Source organism: Oncorhynchus tshawytscha, linkage group LG27 (assembly GCF_018296145.1).
Source record: "Oncorhynchus tshawytscha isolate Ot180627B linkage group LG27, Otsh_v2.0, whole genome shotgun sequence".
Lineage (NCBI taxonomy): Eukaryota > Metazoa > Chordata > Actinopteri > Salmoniformes > Salmonidae > Oncorhynchus > Oncorhynchus tshawytscha.
Window position 1 is genome coordinate 15,636,641 of NC_056455.1, and position 13,670 is coordinate 15,650,310.

At 41.6% G+C, this 13,670-nt stretch overlaps 2 protein-coding genes across 2 annotated transcripts in view; both read left to right on the forward strand.

Moving 5' to 3' along the window:
* Window positions 1–1,457: 1,457 nt before the first annotated feature.
* Window positions 1,458–4,662, forward strand: LOC112234606 (importin subunit alpha-1). The gene is given in 12 exon segments (XM_024402815.2): window positions 1,458–1,543; window positions 1,754–1,875; window positions 1,988–2,128; window positions 2,303–2,391; window positions 2,514–2,779; window positions 2,870–2,964; window positions 3,173–3,233; window positions 3,236–3,435; window positions 3,581–3,814; window positions 3,915–4,097; window positions 4,213–4,362; window positions 4,447–4,662. Coding segments are annotated over 11 exon segments (1,575 nt in total). The 5' UTR covers window positions 1,458–1,543; window positions 1,754–1,809; the 3' UTR covers window positions 4,537–4,662.
* Window positions 4,663–4,944: 282 nt separating this feature from the next.
* Window positions 4,945–13,670, forward strand: part of LOC112234607 (E3 ubiquitin-protein ligase SMURF2) — a 60,550-nt gene continuing 51,824 nt past the window's right edge. Inside the window, exon 1 of the mRNA XM_042307526.1 lies at window positions 4,945–5,330. Within this exon, the coding sequence (XP_042163460.1) occupies window positions 5,279–5,330 (52 nt within the window). The 5' untranslated portion in view covers window positions 4,945–5,278. The remainder of the gene's footprint in view (window positions 5,331–13,670) is intronic.

Below are 13,670 nucleotides of genomic sequence, written 5' to 3' on the forward strand. Positions count from 1 at the left end.
GCATCGTAGGGATGGTGCCAGGTTTTCTCCAGATGTGACGCTTGGCATTCAGGGGAAAGAGTTCAATCTTGGTTTCATCAGACCAGAGAATCTTGTTTCTCATGGTCAGAGTCCTTTAGGTGCTATTTGGCAAACTCAAGCGGTCTGTCATGTGCCCTTTACTGAGGAGTGGCTTCCGTCTGGCCACTCTACCATAAAGGCCTGATTGGTGGAGTGCTACAGATATGGTTGTCCTTCTGGAAGGTTCTCCCTCCGAAAAGAAACTCTGGAGCCCTGTCAGAGTGATCATCGGGTTCTTGGTCACCTCCGTGACCAAGGCCCTTCTCCCCAAATTGCTCCGTTTGGCCGAGCAGCCAGCTCTAGGAAGAGTCTTGGTGGTTCCAAACTTCTTCCATTTAAGAATGATGAAGGCCACTGTTCTTGTGGACCTTCAATGATGCAGATATTTTTTGGTACCCTTCCCCAGATCTGTGCCTCGACGCAATTCTGTCTCCAGCGCTCTACAGACAATTCCTTCAACCTCATGGCTTGGTTTTTGCTCTGACATGCACTGTCAACTGTGGGAACTTATATAGACAAGTGTGTGCCTTTTCCAAATCATGTCCAATCAATTGAATTTACCACAGGTGGACTCCAAGTTGTAGAAACATCTCAAGGATGATCAATGGAAACAGGATACACCTAAGCTCAATACCGATTCTCACAGCAAAGGGTCTGAATACTTATGTAAATAAGGTATTTCTGTTTTTTATTTGTAATAAATATGCAAAAATGTCTAAAAACCTGTTTTGCTTTGTCATGTGGTATTGTGTGTAGATTGATGAGAAATAAAATAAAAGATTTAATCAATTTTAGAATAAAGCTATAACGTAACAAAATGCACTGTACATTATTTAATTGGCAGTTATGGGTAAGACCTTACGATCTCATCAACTAGCTGGATCTATATAATTTGAATTTCCATTAATAGGACTGGTATGACCAGATGGGAGTCCAGTGACCCTTTATCCCCAGTTCCAGGCATTCATGTCTGGATTGTATGCATATACGGAAGCACATGTAAATGCTATATTCAGAGGATGATGTTGATTATTGGTCATGATACAATATAGTCAGTGTAATGTTTATCCATATATTTTAACAGATTTTAGATGTCTGGCTTCTCTGATGTTAAGTGTATCTTCAGGGCGGTTTAAAACCACTCCTTGAATTGCATCAGATTTAAATATTGTATTCCACACACAGACCTAAGCAGAAAACACATTTTGAACTGTTATATTTAATAACACAAAAGCAACTGTTCCAACATGAACTTGTTTGGAAAAATTGTTTCTGATATGACACAAATTGTATTATGAGGGCATGGGAGTACTGAAATCTCGCGATAGGTCTCTACTGACAACATTTCCAGAGCACCCTGTGATTTTTCAAAACAGTCCAATAGGGTGATGCTTTTAATCGAACAGACCAATCAGGGAGCTTTGTGGCAGGAATTTAAAGGTCTGTGCAAATGCATTAGCTGGAACTTTTGAAGAAGGACCGGGTAAGTGCTTGGCAAGTGCTCATATTTTGTAGTGTTTGGCAAATATTCGATATACTTCTATATGTTACTGCTTTACTTTTTTGATGGGGTTTGCTCGCCACTCTTCCTGGTCACTTGTGACTGATATAACTTTATATAAAAGGCAAAAACGTGTTCTTGGATCCTAGCTAGAAATTCGTATTATAAAGCTAATTGTTGCATTTCGTTTAGGTGCTCAAAAAAATATTTATTTATCAAACTTCGAGCATTTATCAATTTCCCCAAAAATGTCTGCTGGCAACGAGAACGGTGTCCGTCTGGACAAGTTCAAGAATAAGGGAAAAGATGCAACTGTAAGTGACATTCATGACACCTTTTTCAATTTTATTTCAAATGTGGTCATGCCTTGCTAGCTAAATGAATCTGGCTAGGCACAGTCAATGATGGTTGTTTATCACTTTGCAGGAACTTAGACGCAGGAGAGTAGAAGTGAACCACGAACTTCGCAAGGCAAAGAAGGACGATCAGATCTTCAAAAGAAGAAATGTCACTACTTTGGTCGACGAGGCAACTTCCCCACTTCAAGAGAAAAGTCAAAACTGTCAAGTGAGTTTGTTATGCCTGTCTGTTTATACAATTCCAGTGGCGCACAATTGGCCAAGCGTCATCCAGGTTAGGGGAGGGCTTGGCCGGGGAAGGCCGTAAAATAAGAATTTGTTCTTAATAACTGACTTGCCTAGTAAAGTAATTCCAATGGCAACAACCTGTCTTAATTTATAGGCCACTCGACAGTGGACCGTGGAGGAGATTCTTGCTGGTGTGAACAGTAACAACCTTGATGCCCAGCTCAACGCTACGCAGGCTGCAAGGTAAAGTAATCCATGTAAAACTGTCTGGGAAATCCTGTGTTTATTTTGGCAGTGTTATTTAATTTTTAAGTGTTGGCTACCATGATCATGATTCGTTGCTTTTTCAATTGTTCTCATTACAGGAAGTTGCTATCCCGTGAGAGACATCCTCCCATTGACCACATCATCAGTGCTGGGCTGATTCCTAAGTTAGTTGCATTCTTGGGTTTGGAGTCACCCCCTATCCAGTTTGAGGCTGCCTGGGCTCTAACCAACATTGCATCTGGAACATCTGACCAGACCAGTGCTGTTGTGGAGGGTGGGGCCATTCCAGCCTTCATCAGGCTTGTCTTGTCTCCCCACCCCCACATCAGCGAGCAGGCTGTCTGGGCTTTGGGTAATATTGCAGGTAAAGCATTCCTTTTTGTTACAGCATCTCGTCAGTGTATAGAGCCCTAAACTGCATAAGTGATCTCGCGTCCTTGATTTATTCTGTTAGGTGATGGGTCGGTCTACAGAGACCAGGTCATCAAGCATGGAGCTGTGCCCCCCCTGCTTAGTCTGCTCGCTGTCCCTGAGCTCTCTTTGTTCTCTGTAAGTATTCTTAGTGCCTAGTACTCAATGGGTGACCCTTGGCAACCATTCATAAGCAATGGTCAATCACTTGACTTGTTTATGACATGCTACAAAGTATCAGTCTTGTTTTTTGATAACTCCTTGCCCCACATTACTTTCCTCACTGGCCACTGGGAGGTGCTGTAATTCAATTAATGAACACAAATATTTCTGTCTTTTTCTGCAGTCTGGCTACCTGAGGAACATCACCTGGACGTTGTCAAACTTGTGCCGCAACAAGAACCCGTCTCCCCTCTGGCAGCCGTGCAGCAGATCATGCCCACTCTGGTGCGTCTGCTGCACTATGATGATAAGGAGGTGCTGGCAGACACCTGCTGGGCATTGTCCTATCTTACGGACGGGCCCAATGATCGCATTGAGGTGGTGGTGCAGACTGGCCTGATCTCCCGCCTGGTGCAGCTGCTTGGCTCTGGGGAGATTGCTGTTGTGGTATGTGCCCAGTCTAGTTATCGCGCAGAGGTGGTTGGCTGTCATGTACAATGATTAAGTAGTCACCATATTTATATATTTCAACATCTATGGTACTGTCTTTTTTTCACCCAAGTGCCCACTGTCTTTGACCTGTCTCCTTCAGACTCCTTCTCTGCGTGCCATTGGCAATATGGTGACTGGCACGGATGAGCAGACTCAGGCCGTGCTGAACGCTGGGGCCCTCTCCATGTTCCCTGGCCTGCTTCGCCACCACAAGAGTAACATCCAGAAGGAGGCCTCCTGGACCCTGTCCAACATCACTGCAGGGAGAGACTCTCAGATCCAGGATGTCATCAATGCTGGCCTGGTTCCTCTCATGGTAGATGTCCTACGCAAGGTATGTAGGTTTGATATCTGTAGCAAAATATTGTATAATTAGGAATGGTGGGATTTTAATATTTTTATAATGCTTATTCCTCATCTGCTTTTCTATACAGGGTGACTACAAGACTCAGAAAGAGGCAGTTTGGGCAATAACCAACTTTACCAGTGGGGGCACAGTTGAACAGGTTGTGTACCTTGTTCAAGCCAATGTGCTGGAGCCTTTGTTGAATCTACTCTCAACAAAGGACAGCAAAACCATCCTTGTCATCTTGGATGCCATCACCAACATTTTCCTGGTAAGTGGACCTTATCGCCAAGAATTAGTTAATCTTATTACCGGCGTAGGCATTTGTACCCTGTAACTGCAAGATTCGGGTGACATATTTATTCTCAACTTGTTTTGTCCATCAGGCTGGAGATAAGATTGGTGAAGCAGAAAGGCTGTGCATGATGATCGAGGAATGTGGTGGGCTAGACAAGATTGAAGCTCTGCAGTCCCATGAGAATGAGCTAGTCTACAAGGCCTCCCTCAACCTGATTGAGAAATATTTCTCTGGCGAGGTGAGCATTGTGTGATGGTGACTAATTTAACCTGTCCTATTATAGATGGTATGTTTCCTTTGCCTCAAATGTTCTGTTTTCTAGGAAGAGGAAGACCAATGTGTTGCTCCAGAATTGACAACTGATGGATATGCATTCCAGATCAGTGAGAACCAAAGCACTTTCAACTTCTAAATACCACTTTTCCTTTCATCTCTACTGTATACTGCCACTGTCCTCTACTGTCCTCTAATGGACTTCCATTGTCTGAAATGTACATATGTTATAAATGTCTGTAAATAAAATTCTTTGTAATTTCAACTGCTGTAATTTCTTGGTTTCCACCCTCTTGTTTCTGTAAGAACTAAATGCAAAGAAACACTGTTTTTGCTAAGGTATCTGGACTGTCAGAGCCACTTTAAAAAATAAAAATTTAACTAGTAACTCAAAATGTCACTTGTCTGACAAAGCTGTATTCTCTGTCTTTGGCATTCGATCATTAAAGTTTTTAGCCAAGTCGTACAGGCAGCTGTTTCCATCCCCATGTCGTCATTGGTCATTTACTTACTAGCCTCCCTGAAGTGGGCCCTGCACTGAAGGGCGCACGAGCTCAACAGTTCAACTCTCGTCTGGCTGGGAGGAGGACTGAATTCCAAACGGTCCGAAGCTGAAGCGCGCTGAAGATGTGAAGTGTGAGCTCGGTTCGCTTGCTTACTCTAAAATAATTAGTCAGCCAGAACCCCGATGACCAAATACTCTTGCAAAATCAAATCCACTCTGCGGCATCCGATCTAGTAATAATTTGTATGTGCGCGACAGCGATTGTGTGATCATGATGGCAGCAGTGCTGTCTACATCCGGGCAACAATGCCTTCACTCAATTTATTGTTACTTCGGTCTGAAACTGGTTAGTCTAAAATATTAAGCTGGACGCAAGATGTCTAACCAAGGAGTTCGGCGAAATGGTCCGGTTAAACTGCGTTTAACAGGTAAGAGACGTTGAATGTTGTCCCTCTACAAATGTGGCTACTTGGCGCGACCTAGCTACTACAGCTAGTGTATTGTGTGTTGCTAGCCCAGCTAACGACGTTAGTTTGTAGGACAAACGTGTGCTTGCTGTGGTTTAAAAGTTTGGGCGCACTTGCATATTTCGAGTAGGGCACGTTATGTATGTGGCACATTAAACAAACTAAGCGACACAGTAGCTAGATCACTTGGTAACCTTTCAGAAACATGATTTATAACGCGTGCTAAATTAAACTGTTAGCTAGCTTGTTAACGTTGGCTTCTAATGTTAGCTAACCAGCTAATATAACGTTAGCACAGGCAAAACCAAAGTAATCCGCCTGGGATTGCTGTTAGCTACTAAATAGTAAACCCACTAGTTTAATCAAGCTAGTTAAATGGTTGGTGTTTGCTAAAGAAATTCAATAACGTTATAATTTTGAAAGAACTGGATAGATTACTCTACCATTTTTAAACTATGCATATAGTATAATCATGTGGGTAACCAACATTCTCATTAATTGCCAAAAATGTCACTGTCCCACATGACCGTGTTCCTTGCTATTAATCTCGCTAATAAAACAATGCCATAGCTACCACACAATCTGTATAATTGAAGCATCTAGATGGCGACTAAATGTAGACTATGGCTGCGTTAACACAGGCAGACCAATTCCAATCTTTTGCACAATTATTGCTGGGGGGGTTGAATTTGTGGAAAAAGATGGGAATGGTGCTGTCAGTGTAAACGCAGTATATCTCCCATACAGTCCACATCCTGCAAAGTGGGGATCAATCCCCCCTGAATGCTGTGGTGCAAACAGGGCCTCAACGCGCTCTCTGGGTTACTCTTATTTGGTTTGTACCATTTCAACACAAACAGTGAAACGTTTACATGAGAGGACATTGTTTTGACTGGGAGAGGGGGATGACAGCAGTGGTGTTTGATGTACTTCCAGGATCAGGGCCGAGTCAAATTCCAGGCCTTTCCATTTACCAGGAAGAGCCAAATGAAATATTTAAGCTAGTGCTGTTCCTGATAGAAATGAGTGTAGTGCAGGGGTCTCTGGACTGAAGTGAGATATCTGCCTGATGGGGAAAATAGATTACTCTCAATGGTGTTGCTTAAATCACCTGTGCTACAGAGGCCACATTTACACAGGAAGCCCAATTTGGATCTTTTGCCCAATCTTTTGGCAAAATATTATTGCTCAAAAGACCAATTAGCGAAAAGATCAGAGTTCGGCTGCATTGTAAACGCAGCTTTAAGCATTGAAAGTAAAGCACATTGAGAGTTCTGACAACCTGTGAGTTTGTCCAAATGTGAACTTTTCTGCACAAATTCTACTGGTGGGGTAACCAGGTTAGAACTAGATTGCCCCATTGAAATGTTTCCAAAGTAATATCCTGAACTTAAGACAGATTTCGGTGTCTTTTGTTTGTCCGAACTAAATGGTGGGCAAGTGCAACACTTTTCTGTCACTTTTTTTTTCTTGAACGTTGTAAATTGCCCATTGTGAATTAGTCTGTCGTTCCACTTAGAGATTGACTGCATTGGTGTCTTGGAGAAATAGTAAGAATGTGAATTCCCTGTCAAAAACAAGGAGTATGATCACATGGACCTCTTTTCCTGACGTTACACAAAATGTGTATTTGCTCACTTAACTACTTTCATATTTGCTTTTCTGCCTGTCTTCCACATGTCTGTCGGTTGAACTGAAGTGTTTTTCTTCTTCTGCCATCTTCTCCCCAGGGAAGGTCTCTTTTAGAATTAGGCTATGTAAATTTGTACAGCATAATCCATATGCTCCCCCACAGCTGGACTCGCTCTGGGCAGGGAAGGATGTTGTTTAGGGAGTCAGTGCCGTGGTGGTATGTCCTCCTTACCTGACTACCCATTTGTGATTGGGGGGGTTGATAGTAGAGGTCGGCTGATTATGACGTTTCAACGCCGATACCGCTTATTGGAGGACCAAAAAACGATACTGATTTAGTCGGTGGTGATGACAATAACAACTATACTTAATGATCACTATTTTAACTTAATATAATACATAAAAATGTAGTCTCAAATAAATAATGAAACATTTAATTAATGCAAAAATGCAGTTTTGGAGAAGAAAGTGAAAGTGCAATATATGCCATGTAAAAAAGCTAACGTTTGAGTTCCTTCAGAACATATGAAAGCTGGTGGTTCCTTTTAACACGAGTCTTCAATATTCCCAGCTAAGAAGTTTTAGGTTGTAGTTACAGGAATTATGACGTGTTGACTATTTCTCTCTATACCATTTGTATTTCATATACCTTTGACTATTGGATGTTTTTATAGGCACTTTAGTATTGCCAGCCTAATCTTGGGAGTTGATAGGCTTGAAGTCATAACAGCACAATGCTTGAAGCACAGCGAAGAGCTGCTGGGAAACGCAGGAAAGTGCTGTTTGAATGAATGCTTACCAGCCTGCTGCTGCCTACCACCACTCAGACTGCTCTATCAAATATCAAATCATAGACTTAATTATATAATAAACGCACAGAAATATGAGCCTTTGGTCATTAATATGGTCAAATCTGGAAACTATCATTTCGAAAACGTTTATTTTTTCAGTGAAATACAGGACCGTTCTGTATTTTATCGAACAACCTTCAATTGCACAACCTTCAATGTTATGTCATAATTATGTAAAATTCTGGCAAATTAATTCTGGTCTTTGTTAGGAAGAAATGGTCTTCACACAGTTCGCAACGAGCCAGGCGGCAAAAACTGCTGCATATACCCTGAATCTACTTGCAAAGAACGAAAGAGAAGTGACACAATTTCCCTAGTTAAAAGAAATGCATGTTAGCAGGCAATATTAACTAAATATGTAGGTTAATGTGCTTGTGTATTGATTTTAAGAAAGGCATGGATGTTTATGGTTAGGTACACATTGATGCAACGACTGTGCTTTTTCGTGAATGCGCTTGTTAAATCATCACCCGTTTGGCGAAGTAGGCTGTGATTCGATGATAAATAAACGGGCACCACATTGATTATATGCAACACAGGACAAGCTAGATAAATGAGTAATATCATCAACCATGTGTAGTTAACTAGTGATTATGTTAAGATTGATTGTTTCTTTTATATAAGATAAGTTTAATGCTAGCTAGTAACAACAGCTCCTTGCTGCACTCGTATAACAGGTGGTCAGCCTGCCATGCAGTCTCCTCATGGAGTGCAAAGTAATCGGCCATAATCGACGTCCAAAAATGCTGATTACCAGTTGTTATGAACACTTAAACTCCCTAATTAATCGGCCTTGCCGTTACATATCGGGATTTTATTTTTGACGATATATTGTTTGGACAATATCGCAATATTATTTTTGCGCTAGTTGGCTGTACCTTCACCAAAACTCCAATATTTTTCTTTCATAGCTTGTTCTCCATCTTTCTCCATTCTCCATCTGTCAAATATTGTATAAACTAAATCATCATTCTTTGGGCATGATAAGATGACATGATTGTGAAAATCTAATGTGTTTACTTACTGATAGGTGAGTTTGTATAAGTGATGAAGGTCTGAGCATGAGTTGTGAATTGATCATAGCAGCTTGTTAGATGTAGTTGACTTTGACACATTGCTGTTGATAAATTTGTTGTTGGGTAAACCCTGAATGATGAGTTGTTACATGTGAGCAGTCTTGTCGCTGTTTGCGTTCCTCTGAGCTTCTCCTTGCTGACATACCCCCATCCATTCGAACCAGATGTTGCAGACAGTTGCCAGCTTTTAAACTGGAAAAATATGGCAAGTAAGCCGCTAAAACTAACACTTGTGGTGAGAATTGCCCCTTGAATACACAAGACAGGTTTCCATTATGCTCTACAGCTGATCATTCTTAAATTATGTCACACAAACATGGTTAATGGCACAATACATGATCCGGTAAGTAATAAATTACAGTGTTAAAATATGTCTCAATGCGGAGCACCTTATCTGATCAGCTCTAAATTGTATTACTCAAACATGGTTCATGACCAAATGGTATCCATTCCAAACAGCCATAAATTTGTCAGGACACAGCACATGCTAACTTATCTGTCTCCCATAAAGTAATTTGAACAAAGAAGCTGTGGAAGGGAGAAGTGATCCCTCCATTTTAACACTGAGGCTTCTGATCCCCAGCTGTTTGTAGCCGAGAGCTGAATTCGCCTCACCCGCCAACAGATTTGAACAGCACAGACATTGATTAAGAGATCTCCATAGCATCAGTAAAATGAAACGCTTAGCAATAGGTTCTAAAAAAATATATGTAAGGGCCATCTGTTCTTAGTTTTATTGTCTGACCCTTTGTTAGTTGATTCAACTCTATTTGTTTAACATGCATATTACTCTTCTGGGTTTTGCCATGCACAAGAAAGAGGGAAGAACTGACTCTATGAGATTGTCTATCATTCTCCACAAAAGCATCCCCCTCTTTCTTTCTGTGAGTCACTCAGTCCTGTTCTTTCCGACTGTAAACTGCTTCCCTCCCAGTCCTAAGCGCGTGTCACCCCCACCCTCAGTGAGAGAGAAAGCTGTCGTGTGGTGCTGGGTTTCTCTCTGACTCCGTCAGTGGTTTTGGATCTTTCTTTTGACTGGGAACCAGCTACTATTGATGACATTATTGAACAAAGCTGCAGCTTTGTCAGGTTTACCTATTGAAATGTCTACATTTTATTTAGTCGATTATAGTTGCTAGCTACCTCTGGGATCTTATAAAATGGTCTGTTGAAAGAACACAGATGCACTTGTCTCATTTAAATCAAAGCAGCCCCAAACAATTCCTTTGACAATAGGTTGCGAGACTTAACATTCTCTCGCTGTACAAATCTGATTGAAGGATCCATTCTCTCTAGTCCTTAGTCTACCGATTGGGTTAACATGTTAAGTAGTGGGGAAACTTGCAGCTGGGCACAGATGGTGCTACAGAGGCACAGGACTTAATGATCAAGAGTTCTTAATGTGTGCAGAGTCTGCCTGGTGCGTTCATGTGGCTCAGTCGTTTTACAGAGTGCCTGTATGGAAGTGATTTTGGTCATCTGGGTGTTCAGATGGGATACGTCGTAAATACACAATGATTAGGTACATGTGGGGAACTGTTGACTTTGCTACTCCATTACAGAACTGCAGAACAGTTCCACATTTTGCTTAAAGAAAAGGAAAACAAAACAATAGCAAATATTGTGCGTCATTTGTAAATGTTTTCCTTCCCCCGCCGAGGGCGCTCCGATAATTGCAATTTTTCCATAAATGAATTGACTGGGGTTGGCTTTCCTGTTGGTTCAGCTGCTCTTCAACGAGGACGAAGGCTTCTGCGGTCACACTCCCAAACCGCTGCCAGCAACGGAGCCGAGGCCAGATGTAGAGGCGGAGGGGGCAGCATCGGAGAGGAAGCTCTTTACAGACTAACACTTGTCCAAATGTCACCCCTGACAGGTGGGGAGCAGACAAGAGAAACTCCCTTTGAGGTTCATAGTAATAATAAAGTGAAGAATTGCAGTCCTATTACGCAGCAGGACTTTCGGTTGGTCCTCATGTTTTGCTCAGATTGCTGGGTGGATTATGAGTCCTGTCCTCTCTACAGTGCGATGTGTTTGAGCAATCAGTCGGTGGTGGACCTTAGGAGAGTGGTGCTCCCAGCTAGGCCGAGCATAGAGTGGGCCATCAGACAGAGCTTTATTATTGTCACGTTCTGACCTTAGTTCTGTTATTATATCTTTGTTTTAGTATGGTCAGGGCGTGAGTTGGGTGGGCAGTCTATGTTTGTTTTTCTATGTTGGTTTTTGAGTTCGGCCTAGTATGGTTCTCAATCAGAGGCAGCTGTCAATTGTTGTCCCTGATTGAGAATCATGCTTAGGTAGCCTGGGTTTCACTTTTGGGTTGTGGGTCTTTGTTTTCCGTGTGAGTGTTTGGTCCACACGGTACTGGTTTCAGTTTTGTATATTCACGTCATCATTTGATGTTTTGTTCGAGTGTTCTATTGTCTTTATTAAAAAACCCTATGGACACTTACCACGCTGCACATTGGTCCTCCGATCCTTCTCGCTACTCCTCCTCAGAAGAGGAGAAAGAGAACCCTTACAATTATCTTCAGTGGTGGATTGTTTTCCCAAATTCAGAGTTCTTTATTGAACTTAATGCTGGCAAAGGTTGGTGTGTGTGTTTGTGCGCTTATCTCACTGACTCAATACATTCCATTCAAGTCGCGTTAATGGATTATAGTTTCCTAGTCTCATTTAGAAACTAAATGCACAGAGCACCTCACATTCCCCTTCCTATAGACAGGTGGTTTGTTTACCAAACAAACGGATGTGTGCACAACTTTGGGGAAGCACAGATGGGGTTGGCTTACAAACAAAGGATTATTGACAACATGTAAACCATTTCATCTTAATGTTTATTGAGAACATAGACACCAGTGCACATTAGGCAAATGTATTTATCAAATGCATCGTTACTAGAGGTTGACCGATTATGATTTTTCAATACCAATACCGATTTTTGGGGGACCAAAAAAGCCGATACCGATTAATCGGCCGTTTTTTTAAATATATTTTATTTTTATGTATTTGTAATAATGACAATTACAACAAAACTGAATGAACACTTATTTTAACTTAATATAATACATCAATAAAATCAATTTAGCCTCAAATAAATAATGAAACATGTTCAATTTGTTTTAAATAATGCGAAAATAAAGTGTTGGAGAAGAAAGTAAAAGTGCAATATGTGCTATGTAAGAAAGCTAACGTTTAAGTTCCTTGCTCAGAACATGAGAACATATGAAAGCTGGTGGTTCCTTTTTTAACATAAGTCTTCAATATTCCCAGGTAAAAAGTTTTAGGTTGTAGTTATTGCTAGCTTGCAACTTACCTTGGCTTTACTGCATTCGCGTAACATGAAGTGTCGGTGTCCAAAAATACTGATTTCCGATTGTTATGAAAACTTGAAATCGGCCCTAATTAATCGGCCATTCTGATTAATCGGTCGACCTCTAATCGTTACAGTTGTTGATTAGCTAGCTAGCGAATTTTAGCTATGTTGGCATAGCAGTGACATAAGTCAAAACACCTCAAGACAACTAGCTGAAACAGCTACCTATGATTCCCCACAGCTACAGCAATGGCAAGAAGCTGCCATCTGACCATTCAGAATCATAACACAGCCTTTTGCCACTTAGATGTGTGTGCATCATTGTTTCGACGTTGTCAACCAACCTGTCTGTCTATACTCCGCTCTGTCTTGCCTCTGTAGATGTTCTTTGTGAAACCAGGGGGCATCTAATGATAAGCAGGTGCTGAGCGTGAGTATCAGTCGACAGAACATCTGCAGCCAGCCCCTCTCTGATGATTAGTGCTCTCCAGGCAGCGGCTGACATTATTTACAAGTGCCCCTCCACCTTACTGTCTGACAGAGGAAACACTCTCCGCACCTGCTCTGCCTCGGGTTGTCCATTTTGATCATTCTCCACTCCAGTTTCCTATTTACACACTGACATATCTGCTTTTCACACCACCGCTCCGAAGAAGCCCCTCTGTCAGTTTCCCAAGGAAGACGCCGTCTCGGTGCCATGCGGACAGTGGAAGTTTTCTCCGACTTGAATGGTAATCCTCCTGGGTGGTTGAATGGGCGCCTTCAAAGGCCTGATGTGTTAATCTGGCAGAGCCGGTTAATGTGTTAATATATTTTTTTCATAATTTATCTTTGAGATCTAACAATCACCAAAATAAAAAGTCAACAGTCAGGGAGAATTGAAAATTCCAAAAGCAATGAATATAGCAGTCTATATTGTATTATGTTTGAGTAAAAGAGCACAGCATTAGCCGTGGCAAAATGTATAGATTTGCAGCAAATTCGCTTTAAAACTGCAAAAATGTATCTCAACTATATGGAGATTTTTTTTTTGAATTGCAGGAAATTGACTTAAAAATGTTAATCTTCTCTACACCAGCAAGATGGGTGGGCCTCTATTATTTCGTTTTTTAAATTGCTGAGCCGACCGTGCACCCTGCCATGCCCGCAGCCAATCACACCACCTAAGCCTTTTTTTGATCCAGAAAAAAGCCTGACTTCAGACATGCCTATGAATCCACACAAGACATGGGTCGGCAGGTAGCCTAGTGCGTTGGACTTATAACCGAAAGGTTGCAAGATCAAATCCCCGTGCTGACAAGGTAAATAAAATATATATACAGTGGGGCAAAAAACTATTTAGTCAGCCACCAACTGTACAAGTTCTCCCACTTAAAAAGATGACAGAGGCCTGTAATTTTCATCATAGGTACACTTCAACTATGAC